The following is a 14,614-nucleotide window of genomic DNA, read 5'->3' as shown; positions in this document are numbered from 1 at the left end:
TCAATCACTGATGTTAGTAAATGACCTGCGGAGCCCGTTGACAAGCATCACATACCAATGCCACCAAGGCCGTCCAATCATCCCACCATAAATGGCTCGTAACCTTCAGTCTTGCTATGCATCGGAGAGCCACAATTGCGGTGCTGATTGAAGGCAAAAGGTCAGAAAATATCCTCGAGGTATTCCGACGATCTGGAATTGGGTAACCGCGACAGAGCTGTTGCGATATGTGAGCGGAGGCTACGTCACAATGTAATGTCAGCTGTTGAGCCACGGAACCGCCTTAGACGGGGAGGAAATATCAAAAGACCTACCAACTTGGTCTTCGAATTCACACGACTTCTGCACGCATGCTGACACTTGAGCTTGCAACGGGATGTTGGTGCAGATGCAGTCTGTCAGATCTCCTATGGTGCAGTTGCCAGTGTGATACCCCTCGACGAAGCACGGTATCTAAATATGGTTGAAATTATGTCAGATAGTGTCCGTATGTGTAAGCGGCCGCTCCTAAGTGACAGAGTACAACGCTCAACCAACTCAAAATGTGTGATAAATTTCCGAGGATCATTACTTACAGCGCACCCCGGAGTTGTAGAAAGAAGTTCTGTTGTTGACGGTGGGCTTGACCTTGAGGTGACCTGGGCGGTAGCTTGGGTGACAATGATGAACAGCCCCGCCGTTGTGATCCATATTGTTCGCTGCATTCTTTAACAATAAGACGATGTGACGTCCAGTGGTTAAAGATGTTGGCGGGCAAAGCTAAAATGAAGATGGCGAAAATCAAAGAGAGATGCCATGCAGGAACAGCAGCATGCACTACATAAAGACTCCCTTCCCACATCCCATAGCGCAAGATTTAACACTCGAAAGCCACATGGCGCAATAGGTCGCATGGCGATGGTTCTTGTTCGCCGAAAACGGAATATGGCATGATAAAATTTCTAGAAGGCTTTCACTTCGGCAGTCGAGACTCTGGCTTGACCAAAACACTGGGAACAGTGCCGTGACCTATGTCTCAAAATTTTACTTTGCGATGTCGCTTCTCTGAACATTTTTGATGCGAGAGTATTCCTTCATAAGTTGCTTATTCAGATATATGTCAAAGTTGTTCAGTTACTATGTTCAGTTACTAGCCACTGGCGGAGAGGAGAAAAGGTGCAACCATAGCGAAGAGATACCGTGGACATATCGATTTCAAGCCGTCACAGCTCATAAATCTTCTTCTCTCTAACAATTTAATGAGTGGTTTTGAGACATTTCAATGGTGAACTCGCAAGATACATACATGGGACAACGCAAGAAGCTCATTTCTGATCGGCAGCGGAGATGCTGCTAACCGAATCGAGAGAAGGGAGTGACAGGGATGGTGTCTGGAACAAAAGGCACAAATTTTCAGTGAGCTAGGTGGGTAGCTGAATGTGACTGATACAAGATCAGCCCAGGGTCATGAATCGCGTGTCATGTTGCTACTAGCTCGTGTGCTTAGTGCTAGCAATCACCTCGTATAAGGTTGCTTGAATTCGTCAACCTGCAGGATTTGAAGTGAGGTATGACCAACGAACCAAGATTATCAAGGAGCATGGACTGTAGTTAATGCATAATTCAACTCCTGAATGCTTCGCCCTCGTCTTCCCATGTCCAGCGCGCTCGGTGTCTCCCATCAAGGCTGAACTATCCCCCGCAAAACAAGGAGCCCTGTTTGCCCTTAATGCGCGGACCTCCTACCCGCATCGGCCGAGTTGCCCGATTCGCCGCTATTCGCAGGGTAGTTTGATTTGATCCTTCTCCGCAATAGCCATTCCAAGTTCACGTCCGTCGGAATGTGCCCTATTTGCGGCCCTCTCCCCCTGGGGCCTCGCACGATGCCGAATCTGCCCTCTCACTCGTGTTCTCTCAATTATGGCATCGCTCTCTCCGTGTGCGTCTGGGGGGGGGGGGGGGGGGGGGGGGGGCTTCCACACTGCCTTCCTTAATCGTTCTCTCGGCCGACGACGGTAGGCTGAGTTCGTGCTGCATGATGGCCATGTTACCTTAGATAGCATCGGTCAAATTGAACAGGATCAGAATGTGCATGCAGCGAAGCAGCAGGTCACACCAGATATGGGGAATAGACGACGAGGGGCGGCAAGTTTAATCAAAGTCGCGGGGATTGTGTTTTTTTTTTGTGTCACGATTAAGCCCATGACGATCGAAAGGGGGATTCCCATGGGGACTCTTTAAAGCCAGGGAGGTGCTGGCATCTAGGGATTTCCGTTTTCTTGAGTTGCTCGGTTCTACAGCCCTCGGATTACCTGCTTCAAAACTTCACGGCAAAATGCGCTGGACTCTCCAAGTTACGAACGCGCTGCTCAGCTACATCGTAGCTACAGCTTCTGCTGTGTGAGTTTAACATCTGACAGTGTCAATCTGACTTTGTGCTAACTGGAATTCTGTTTGCAGCCCCAGCCAACAGCTCTACTCGCGGCAGTCAACCGACATTCTCACGTCCTATGACTATGTGATTGTCGGTTCGGGCCCGGGAGGTGGGCCGCTCGCCGCCCGACTTGCCATCGCCGGCAAGAAGGTTTTGCTCATCGATGCCGGCGACGACCAGGGTAACTCCATCCCGTACCAGGTGCCAGCACTCAACCTGCAGTCAACCGAGTACGACCCCATGCGATGGGACTACTACGTCAACCACTTCAGCGACCTCGACGCCCAAAAGAAAGACTCCAAGATGACATATCGCACGTCATCAGGGGAGCTCTATGTCGGCCTCAACCCGCCCGCTGGCGCCACACCGCTCGGTGTTCTCTACCCCCGAGCCGGCACTCTAGGAGGTTGCGGATCTCACAACGCTCTCATCACTGTGTATCCGCACAAGTCTGACTGGGACGGCATTGCCAGCCTGACTGGCGACAGCTCTTGGAGTGCTTCCAACATGCGCCAGTATTTCAAGCGCCTAGAAAACGCCGAGTACTTGCCCAACGGCGTCATTGGGCATGGATTCAGCGGTTGGCTTACAACAACTGTGACCGACCTGGGGCTCGTCATTCAAGATGTCAAGCTGTTAACCGTCATTCTCTCCGCCGCCTCGGCCATGGGCAAGAACCTCATCGGCCTGATCTTTTCGACCATTCAAGGCCTTGGCGAAGTCCTCCTCCGAGACCTAAACGTCGACCTACCCAACCGAGACTCTTCCGAGGGTTTGTACCAGGTTCCCATCGCCGTCGATAGCGGCAAGCGCGTTGGACCTCGCGAGTTCGTCCTGGATACCGCCAACGCGAAGAACGCCGACGGCACCAGGAAGTACCACCTTGACATCAAGCTCAGCACACTCGTCACCAAGGTGCGCTTCGATCGTACCGGAGCGAAGCCACGCGCCGTGGGAGTCGACTTCCTCACGGGCCAGAGTCTATACCGTGCAGACCCCAGATCCAGCAGCGGCGCCGCAGGTACCGCCGGATCCGTTAACGCCACCGCGGAGGTCATCGTGTCCGCCGGCGCCTTCAACACCCCGCAATTGCTCAAGCTCAGCGGTATCGGCCCAAAGGATGAGCTTACCTCTTTCGGTATCCCCGTTGTCGTCGACCTGCCTGGTGTCGGCACCAACTTGCAGGATCGCTACGAGACAACCGTCATCGGAGAGACGCCCACCGACTTCCAGATCACCAAGGACTGCACCTTTTTCCGTTCTGGCACCGACGATCCATGCTTGAAGAAGTGGCAAGAGGGCACCTCCAAGGGGAGCTCTCCTGGAATCTACGGCTCAAACGGCATCTCGTTGGGCATCGTCAAGAAGTCGACCGTGGCCGAGGGAGACCCCGACCTCTTTATCGCCGGCGCGCCGGTGGCATTCCCTGGTTACTACCCGGGATACTCCGCCGATGGCACCAAGGACGCTCGCCACTGGTCGTGGATCACTCTCAAGGCGCACAGCCGCAACCGTGCCGGCACCGTGAAGCTGCGCTCCTCAGACCCGCGAGACATGCCGCAGATCGACTTCAACTCTTTCCAGAATGCGGCCGACGGCGCCAAGGATATCCAGGCGGTCGTGGAGGGCATGCTGCTGTCGCGCAAGATGTTCAAGAACGTGGTGCCCTTGACTGGAGGGTTTACCGAGGTTTGGCCTGGGCCCAATGTGACTGACGCAGACTTGCCCGAGTTTGTGAGGAACGAGGCCTGGGGACACCATGCCAGCTGTACCTGCCCTATCGGTAAGGATGGCGACGCGAATGCCGTATTGGACTCCAAGTTCAGGGTCAGAGGTGTGGATGGACTGCGGGTGGTTGACGCCTCTGTGTTCCCTAAGATTCCCGGCTACTACATCGCGGTGCCTGTTTACATGGCAAGCGAGAAGGCAGCGGACGTGATTCTTGGGAAATAAAGGGGACGCTGTTAGTTTTGCAGTTGAGCGCGGTGGCAGGATCATAATTGATGCAATGAGAAGGACGATTATACCAGAGGGAGCATTTCAGGGATCTTTTTTGTAGGGTAGGGAACACCCATGTCATTTGGAGTTGGGCGGAGATGCTGGAGACTGTCGGTACTCCTTTGCGATTTACCCTGGTGCTTTGCCGTTGTTTAAGTCTGTATGATTAAAGTGTACTATTTTACCAGGGCATTTGTAAATAAAGTATAAAATCATTAGCTTGTGTGGTATGGCTCACTGTGATGGCATGAAGTCCAATGCAAGTTGTATCCAAAACTAACATGCTCATTTTCTCCCCAAATGGGCACTTAACTCCACAATCATCTACCTTGGAACTCCCACTTTGTTAGACTCCTAGCTAATTCACGCAATAGTCGACTATTTGGGGCCCTAGGCATCAGATCTACAACTCATATGTCTTGTCTTCGAGACGGCTTGCCATGTACCTCGCCCAGAAAGCTGGGTTACTGATCTGACACTACCCCACCACTTACAACTCAAGATGGACCACAAGAGAAGTCATTGCCGCTGAGGCGCCCCGGGGTAGTTTGTCTAGCTTCTTGGTATCGTTGTTGGTCGGTGAGGCCTTCTGCCTCCCACGTTTTCTTTAGCACTAAAAGACCGAGAAATAGGGGACGGTACGAGCATGAAAGTGAAGATTTGCAGCTTTAAGGCCAGCACTATCTCTCCTACCACTTTTAAATGAAGGCTCGCGAGGAAGTGCGGTCTGACGGTCTGACGAGCACTGACACGAATCCTCCGCAGCGGACACTAAACTCTTGGCCATACTCAATCTAGGGCAGGGCGCAAAATCCGATTCTCAACGCACATCTCCCAAGACAATGAACTGCGCAACATCCTCAAAATGAGCCACAATGAGGCGCCATTTGTAACACTAGACTTGAGGAGTTCAGCGAAGAGGAATGGTAAATCCCGAAAGCGAGGGGATTATGGTAGGTACGAATCCACGTGGCTAATCGATAGCTGGGCGCCTTAGTGAGAGCGACGGGCTTTGATTTATCAGCTCTCCGCCGAAATCTGGGGGGGCGGTGGTACACCTCACGCCTCTCCTGGATACGGGTAATGATGCCGCAGCGAATGATACCTCAGCAGCGATGATTATAGCGAACACTAACGTAGAACGAGCGGTTGATGGTTCATCCAATGTTACTGGTCAAAAGCTGGTAGCAAGCCAGGTGGGAGGCGGTAGCTCGCATTGGAGAACAAACGAACATATGTAATGTGTTTGTTAGAACAAAGCCCTCAGCACTTGAAGCCATACGCCCCCTGGCCACTTTAGCTTCACCCACTGGACTGAAGAAGGCGTTGACGCGTGGACCCGGCTCGGCCAAAGTATAATGTAGCCGCTATTTGTTCAGGGAAAGTGGCAGTTGGTCGATACCAAGGGGGCGACAGAGAAGAATGAGTGAATCCAGACCGGGCAAGATGGGTGGAATCAGTCTTTGGGACGGTCTAGCGTTGGCGCGGGATCCGTTGGTGTGGTACCCAAGTCTCCGATAGGACACAGGAGGGCGTTCGGGGACCACTAGAAGTTTAGTTGGCTTGTGCGCCTACGCCGGCTGTTCTTTGAGCTGTGCTGTTTGGTTCCCATTCATCACAACTCCACGGCCGCCCAACTTTTACCATGTGGCTCGTATCGTTAGCTGAGTTACCATGGCGTTGTATCCGGGTCTGTTCCCTTTCCTTCGAGTCTGTTGGTAGCAATTGCAAATATCGCGGCGCCAAGATAGGAATATCTACGGCCGCTATACTCCACTAACGGCGCCAAATATCAATGCCAACAGCCCCCCACAGACTCATCCCGAGAGAAACTTAACATTTCCGTGGCAGCATTACAGAAGTCCAGCCAGATAAACGGAAATGAGCACATGAGGCGGGCCTGGCTAAGATGAGCTGCCATGGCAAAATCGGGCTATATCAGAGCATCTGTATAGTGCCTACAGGGGAGAGAACTCTGACAACAAGGCGTGTTGTGGGGGAATGAAAAAAAAAATGCCAGAGATGAGCCAGAAACCGGTATTCTTTGTCCCTTTCAGGGCTCGCAGCCAACAGCTTGCCACAAAGTAACCGTGTTTGTCATCCAACGGAGGGAAGTATTTACTACGGACAGGCACAGGCACAGGCACAGAGACTCAGGAGTCGACACACACCCATCATCCAAAGGAGTGGGCCGTGGATTTTGTTCGCGTCGATCAGACGCACGGCTAGACAAATCTCCTTGCAGCTGTTGAATCTCGCCAATCCTCCGCCCCCCCTTTGCCTATTGGAGCGGGGCATATCGTGGCTGTTCCCCGCGATCCAGGGTCAAAAGCGCAATGGCTTAACTGCTAGTTGTCCCATCGGCGTTGGATTCTGCATCGTTCCTCTCAGCCAGCCGTCAGCTTCTCCCCTCGAAGGCAGACGAATCAAGCCCGGCATAGACGGTTGACAATACTGCATCATCGCAAGCTTAGCTAACTAGGTAGGGTGAGGTGACAAGAGTTGTATGATAGTACCATGCTACTATGAGTTAGCAGCTCTAGTTGTTGCCCGGACGCCAAAACATGTCATTACGACGTTCAGTCCCGCAATTCGTTGATCAAAGTTTTTTTTCTCTTTCGCAATCCTCTAAACGAACCGAACTCCCGTTGGTCTAGACTGGCCGTGCTGACTGGGTAATTGATATGACAGCAGCCTGGATCACACCAAAGCCACGTACCGAAGGTGAACGGGCCTCTCTGCAGCTAATGCCCAGGTGTCCACGCGCACAGAGCTCTTTTTGACATGCCAATGTCGGCAGCTCTTCAGCGTAGTAGTCAAGACGAAGGTACTTGACATGGTTGGTTGGATGGTTTATTCCTACCACGCATGAATATCGAAAAATTGCGATATTGTGACGTCTCTTTGGCTGAAGAGTCCGTGTTTCTATACCTAGGTGTCTCCCTACGGAAGCACTTCAAGCACAAAGAACGAAAGCCGGGTACGCTCGATGGAGACTTGATCGGCATCCACTAACAGTGACCCGCATCGCCTCCCCCTCCTCCCCCTCGCCTTGATTCCCAAAAATGTGCAAGGTCGCATCGGTCAGTTTTCACGTTCACGGACACCCAAGATGAAGAATAGAAAAAGTAAATACACCTCGGCCACACCCGCTTTTTGAAGGAGACTGTATTCAACGTCGGGAAATTGAGAGAGAGAGAGAGAGACACACACACACACACAGAGAGAGAGAAAGACAGAGAGAGAAGAGACAGAGAGAGAACATGAGTAACGCTGATACTAGGCCGAGACTCTCACGTAGCGGGGCCATTCTCAGCTCCCCACGCAATTGACGCTAAAGAGGCATGGGTTGATAGAACTGTAGCAGGCATTGGGAAACACTGGATGCGTTTTTACTTTCCTCGAAACGCGTTTGTCATATTTCTTTTTGCTGGTTTCCCCTTCCCTCATCCCCTCTATATCCCGTCTTAAATTTCCAATTAGATGATCCTTCCGTCTCCCCTGAAGATTTCGAGCCCCCTGCCCTCCATCTTCAAGAGCCTTACCTCTGAACCATGTGCCAACTAGTGATGGCAGATGTCAGTGTCCTTCACTTTGCACTTCCGCCACCGTCTCCTGTCTTATCTGGGCCTAGCAGAGCAGACTAGACTGTTGTTTGATTTCCGGTTCTTTGTGTCAAAGCGGCTGGTTTAGCGCCGGTCGTCTCTGGGGGGGTTAACTGCTCTAGCGTTGATCTAGTCCTTGGAACGTCCCTTGTACCTGGCACTACGGCTTTGCCATCCCATCCAATGTAGGCGTCGTATTTGCCTTTCCTGGTGTAATCACGATTCAGGTCTCGAGCTGGGACAATGCCTGCTCTCCTCAATAAGCCCCGTTCGGTGTGGGCGGTGGCTTGCCGCTTGAGTCTTGTCTCTATTGATGGCCGCCGACTAGCCCTCGACATGTCCGAGAGCTCCTGCTGAGGGGCTCCTCGGCTTTCTGCTGGCCCAGCTGATTGTTTTTTTTTTTTTTTTTTTGTTCCATATCAAAGAAACGTTTGCTGTGGGACGAGCTGATAAACACCCCCATTCCCACGTTGCTCTTTGAAGTGGGGAGATCTCGTCCATCACATTCTTTCACCTGCTTTCTTTCTACAACATCACATCCACATTGTGTGGCCTGGACATGATATTGAACAAATACACTTCAACTATCTAACCACCACTTTCCCAACTCGTCTGATCACACCCTTTTATTTCTGTAAAGCCGAGGGTGGCTTATACCACAAAAAAACAGGCATCATGACTGCTGTTCAATACAACAAACCGAAGCCCAAGGAGAGTGTCCTGGACCTCTGCACGAGGGCCACGCTCCTTGGCAACAATATTTCAGTGCGCATGCTCGAGTTCCTCACCAACGTCAAGCATCAACCACATGGCTTCCGCGACCTTGCCAATGACTTTCTCGACATCTGCCGCATCCTTTGGTCGATCGAGGCCGGCCTCTCAGAGGCGTCCCGCATCCATCAGGAGTTCCCAGCCGACATGATCAAGGAACTTGACACAAAATTTCGCCAAACGAACTCTGACTTCCAGGTTCTCGACCACATGATGTTTGAGTTTCTCGAGTATGAGAAGAAGGGCGCCATGGGAAGGATCCAGCGCGGTTGGCGCATGATGTTTGCCGATAAGGAGATCTTCAGAATGAGAGAGTCGTTGAGGAAAGCCAGAGACGCGCTCAGAATGAGTGCGCTTGTCTTCCAATGGTCTCTCGGAAACTCAAAGACTGATGAGGCTGTCGGCAACGGCTACGCCGGTCTTGCTGCTGCTTTGGACCGCATTAGCCAGTCTCACTCAACGGTGCGGATAGCAAAGTCCAAGTCGTTCGAGGTTCAACACACAACGCCAGATCGCTCTGATGAGACATCTCCTCCTCTACCACCGCTTCCTGCCCTCCCTTCCCAACCTCCTCATCTTCCCCCTCCTTCTCTTGTCGAGAAGATGTCTGCGGACTTTGTGCTTCAAGAGACAAGGTTATCACCAGACCCGCGCCGCCGCACATCCATCTCTAACAGAAGCCACCACAGCGCCTCTGACCATGGTGCGCACTCCACAAGAATTCCTGATAGGAGGCTCCGTGACGACATCACCATCTCAGAGCACGGCCAGTATGATCTCCACCCCACTTCGACGAGAATCAACATGGATAGGAGATCCGCAAGAGACGACCTGACCATTTCAGACACATACGATGCTCCTAGTCGTATCTCAGACAGGAGAGGTCTCCGTGACTCTGATAACACCATCTCGCCATCGTCTTCAGGCACGGAGACTCTGATCGGTGAGCTCCAGACTATCGCCGACAGCATCCCGGTCAAGGTTGTCCGCTTAAAGGCAGACCCCATGACGATGCCGCGCTGGACACCGCGCCACAATGCCAATGGCAACCCCAGCCTAAAGAACTCGCTCATCGCCGCCGTTCAGGGCAAGAATCACAAGCTTGTGGAGCAACTACTTGACCGCGGAGTCTCACCCGAGACCGGCACTGAGAACCACGTTCTTGTCGACTCAGTCCTAGCTCAGGACACTGAAAGCGTCCGCCTTTTGCTTCTCTTCGGTGCCGACCCCAATTCATCTGACAAGGATGGCATCAGTCCTCTGTTTGCTGCCGTCGAGATGAACGCCACCGAGATTGCCAGGATGCTTCTCAAGTATGGCGCAGATCCCAATCTTTCCGCCGGATCATCCCAGGAATCCCCTCTGGCCATCTCCGTCATTGACGGCAAGATCGATTTCGTTCACCTGCTTCTAACATACGGCGGTGACCCGAACCACATCATGGCCAACGGCAACACAGTTCTTATTGCCTCAATGAACAAGAACACTCCCAAGAAGCTGGTTGACATGATGCTCGACTACGGCTCAGACCCCAACGTCAAGAACAAGGAAGGCAAGACTGCCCTGTTCGAGGCCATCCAGGCTGCGAGAGTAGATCTTCTTACTGCCCTTTTGGACCACGGTGCCAATCCCAACCTGCCCGGTCCCAAACACATGCTCTGGCCCGCCACATACCAAGCCGACTGTCTCAAGGTTCTGCTTGCCCGTGGTGCCGACAACGACAAGGCTCCGGGCAACATGGAGCTCGCTGTCAGCATCAACAATATTGAGTCTGTCCGCGTCCTCCTGGCGGCTGGCGTCTCGCCCAATATCAAGAAGGACGGCATCTGGACCCCCCTCTGCACCTCCATCCGCGACAATCGCGCTGATATCCTCGAGCTTCTCCTCGAAAAGGGCGCGGATCCCAACCTCAACTCTGCCGAGTACCCTGCTTTTAAGTGTGTCACTCACTTCCGCACTCACTTCCTGCCGCGCCTCGTCGCCGCTGGCAACGACCTGCATAACCCCAAGGGCATCATTGAGATGGCCGTCAGAGTCAACAACATGGAGGCTCTCATGTGGCTCCTCGATCAGGGCGTCAGCCCCAACGATAAGGGCGATGATGGCAACACTCCCCTGACCACCGCCATCAAGGAGAACCGTATGGAAATGCTCGACGAGCTGATTTCCCACGGCGCAGACCCCAACGTGCGCGGCTCGGAGTGGCCAATAGTCATGGCTGTTCAGCACCCGGAGATCCTCAAGAAGCTTCTCCCGTCCGTCAGCGACCCGCGGAACTTCAAGGGTCTGATGGAGCGCGCTGTCGTTGCCAACCAGCTCGAGAGCATCAAGTTGCTCCTCAAGGCCGGCGTTTCCGTGGAGGACAAGAACGGTGGTGTCTTCTCACCGCTGACCAGCGCCATCCGAGAGGACAACAAGGAGATTACCAAGTTCCTTCTCAACGAGGCCGGTGCCGATATCAACGCCCCCGGAGAGCACTTGCCCATTGTCAAGGCCGTGCGGAGGTGTCGTGGTGATGACACGGAAATCATCGAGATGCTCCTCCGCAAAGGCGCGGACGTCAACAAGATGTACCGCGGGTGGAACGCCATCATGCAGGCCGTCGAGAACGGCGACGCCAAGGTCCTCAAGCTTCTTGTTGCGGCCGGCGGTGTTGACCTCGAGGCCAGAGACGAAGGCGGCCGTACAGTTATGGAGATCGCTGCGGGCCGTGGGTGGGAGGAGTCGGTTGGTATCATCCTCTGGGATGGCAAGGTGAAGGCGTAACTGCTTGGTTGTCGAGGCAGATTCTTTTTTCTTCCATCTCTTTTTTTTTTCCCTGTTTTGAATGATTGACATACCTACGAAAGCAGAACCGCTTTATTCCCTTTGTTATCAGTGTACGAACTACGGAGAACGGGTTGGCCAACTGAATTTCCTTGTGTGGTTGGAAAACGTTGATGATATCAAGCTCTTTTCATGTCTTTTTTATTTATTCTTTATTATTTAGGCATTGCGGCTGGAAAACAATCCAGGTTTCTTCTCTTCGCTTCTATGTTACCCCATTAGATTTTTTATTTAGTTTATCTCACAATTTATCGCTACTTGAATACTTGTAAGCCTATTCTGCCTGGTGAAATCAATGTGCAGGAATCACTACCATAGTGAGTGAGTCGCTCCTCTTGCTGCCATACCTCGCTCATTCGAGGTTGAATTACTCACAATCTGAGACTCTGTAGGTAGGGCAAGTATTGGGTAGATCTAAGGGGAATGTGGAGAAACCTGTGCTATGTTTTGGAGACTGCATCCTAGCTAAGTTCCAAGGCAAGGCACTGTGATTAAGGTGGGACAAACATTAGACCACCAGTCCACTGACAAAGCCCAAATAAGCTCGATGCACAAATGGATATCTTGGTTGTATCTCGCAAAGCCTTGCGACCTGTCCAAGGATGAGCGAATCTCATGAGTATCAGCCTTTGTCCTTAAGAAGCTCACAGACTAACACTTACATATCTCTTTTCTTTCAAATAACTGCTGTCTTTTACGGCAACAGTCATGCTTAACGTATCAATCCCAGCCAGAGAGACCAGTTATCTGGGAGAGGGTGGGGTCGGTCGGCTACACCGAAGTGGTAATGAGTCCATCTTTGTGGTTTAATCATAGCATCTACACGAAAATAATACAGTAGATATATGCTGGTGAGAAACTTTCAGGAGAAGGATAGTCGAATATCATAGTTGGCTTCATGTCCTTTGTTACTGTGATGCTCGACTCATTCTACCGTAACTAGGAAAGGAAGAGCTTCAGGTTCCTGAAACCGAGTATCGTTCTTAGAACAGTTGCGGCCTGCCGTTGTCATCAACCCAATGCATTAGGACAATCAAAGGTTCAACAATCTTCATCGTGCCCTAGATGAATTTTAGGGTAGGCTGCATATGAAGGGTCAACTACGTTTCAATCTATCGCAGAGTTCGGCTAATATAAATCATTCTACCTCGATGAAAAGCATCATGTTCAAGTTCGAAGGTGAATGACATTCAACAGGAACATGCTGAACACTTCCAAAATTAGAAGACGGGACAATACATCAGTTCTAATGGCCAAAAATGTAAGTAACTTGCCTCATGCCTGAATCGAACAGGCGATCTTCTCATTACTAGTGAGGCGCTTTACCACTGAGCCAACAAGGCGAAAGAACATCTGAATCGAGCGTGAACTCAACGCGACATCCTCGCATCTGCCTCGTGGGTGAATCGAACACCCGATCTCCTCATTACTAGTGAGACGCTTTACCACTGAGCCAATGAGGCCGTGAGCAATCAAACGCTCGGTTACTTGATGGTCGGCGACGACGGTGGAAGCTTCATGTCACGAGATCCTCAAGTTGTGGGAAGTGTGGGTTTGTTGTCCCACTCACCTAGCTAAGGTATCAGGGCATAGCAAGGGTTTCATCTTTATGGTCGGCGACGACATCTGCCAAAGACCCATCGGGTCAACTCTCTTCTAAAATCATTCATTTTAAAGTCAGCAGTAGTTTTCAGTTTATTGAGGTTAATTTAGTTGAACTTACTTGATGTATTAGTTAAACGGCACGACAAAATCACTGCTGATTCTTAAACAACCCTCGATGCGACAAGTACCAAAGTTGAAGAATCTCTCTAATAGGACAAACCCCCCCGCTTGACTGAAAGAGAAAGTGAAGTCAATTTCAAGAAGGTGAGTTATATGATCCAGTAATATTCATCAGGAGATTTTGTCTCTAAGTTGGCCAAAAGCCAGTTAAGCCCAAGGCGCAGGGGCCTTCAAAGCTTTATATCCCGTAATGAGAGGCCGAAGGCTTCCAGGTGACTTGGTTGAAAATGCGTCCATAAAATCAAGTCATTCAAATCCACTTAAAAGCCCATAGATAGTCAAGGACTAAGATAAGATCTGCTTGTAGACAGCATAACTCGGTGTTTGTCGCATCTTCATGTAGCAAATTTTCGGACATGCTGCAATCTGGTGGTTGTCACTTTCGGATTCGTTCCGCAATTCTATAATGGGATTCGATTCGCGTTCGCTCCAAACAAATCCACAGACTCCGGCCTCGGAGAACACGCATTCGAGACAGTCAGGAATGGTCAATCAAGTTACTAGATATGTCAAAGTTGGTTTGATGCTATTGGTCCTTCGGAGTGCTATTCCGCCTTATCATCAATCTTCATCGGACCTGAGCCCGACCGATGGCTACGTCAGACCCCCGGATATAAGGTCTATTGCCAGAATGCGACTTCGCGCTCCCGAAACCCAGGACTAACAGCCACAAAGGAAATTTCGAAAAATTCACGTGCTCCAATACTTCCTTTTCCTATTACTACTTCATTCTGTCTTCGGGGTAGTTTTACGGGCTTGTAATGGTCCAATATTGGGATTGGGAACCGAGGTCGCGAGGTCGGAGTAAGTTTACTTCTGTATTGTTCTTGATCCTTTGTGATGGGTCACAGACAGGCGATCTACATTTCATCCGAAAATTCTACAGCACAAGTAAACTAATCTTATCAATAACTTGACCGATGATAGGGATCGTTATTTTCATTCGTTCGCTTTCGTTTGGGGCCAGTACAATGGATCATGCACATTGTATCCGATTTTGATATCGCTAGGATAAGCTGAGATAAGACTCGGGACTCAAAGATAAGCAAGTCACGGAATCACCCCTGGCTGCATTAGCATCAATAATTCTTCAAGGTTGCCAGCGGCCATTGCTTCGTTACCCTGCAAAGTAGTTCTTGGTTTAGCAATTCACCAATGCCTGGTCGGCCATCAGCACCACGTGGTTCTATGATTAAGCATCACAATCAAACTGTGG

At 51.1% G+C, this 14,614-nt stretch overlaps 3 protein-coding genes across 3 annotated transcripts; 2 read left to right on the top strand and 1 right to left on the bottom strand.

The window, feature by feature from the left end:
• Positions 1–13: 13 nt before the first annotated feature.
• Positions 14–704, bottom strand: CTRU02_200594 (uncharacterized protein; the record flags this gene model as incomplete). Its single annotated transcript, XM_070203715.1, has 3 exons — positions 14–240; positions 315–453; positions 576–704. 3 exons carry the CDS (start codon positions 702–704, stop codon positions 14–16), a joined length of 495 nt encoding a protein of 164 aa, XP_070062297.1.
• A 1,610-nt stretch (positions 705–2,314) lies between these two features.
• On the top strand, positions 2,315–4,366 carry CTRU02_200593 (alcohol dehydrogenase; the record flags this gene model as incomplete). The annotated part of the gene is made up of 2 exons (XM_036718602.1): positions 2,315–2,379; positions 2,440–4,366. 2 exons carry the CDS (start codon positions 2,315–2,317, stop codon positions 4,364–4,366), a joined length of 1,992 nt encoding a protein of 663 aa, XP_036589602.1.
• A 4,325-nt stretch (positions 4,367–8,691) lies between these two features.
• Positions 8,692–11,553, top strand: CTRU02_200592 (ankyrin repeat domain containing protein; the record flags this gene model as incomplete). The annotated part of the gene is made up of 1 exon (XM_036718601.1): positions 8,692–11,553. The coding sequence occupies one exon, from the start codon at positions 8,692–8,694 to the stop codon at positions 11,551–11,553; it is 2,862 nt and encodes a 953-aa protein (XP_036589601.1).
• Between the last annotated feature and the right edge of the window lie 3,061 nt (positions 11,554–14,614).

This window comes from Colletotrichum truncatum (genome assembly GCF_014235925.2).
Source record: "Colletotrichum truncatum strain CMES1059 chromosome Unknown Contig_0001, whole genome shotgun sequence".
Taxonomy (NCBI): Eukaryota; Fungi; Ascomycota; class Sordariomycetes; order Glomerellales; family Glomerellaceae; genus Colletotrichum; species Colletotrichum truncatum.
The sequence above is the reverse complement of the archived record's forward strand: the minus strand, read 5'-3'. Positions and strand labels throughout refer to the sequence as shown.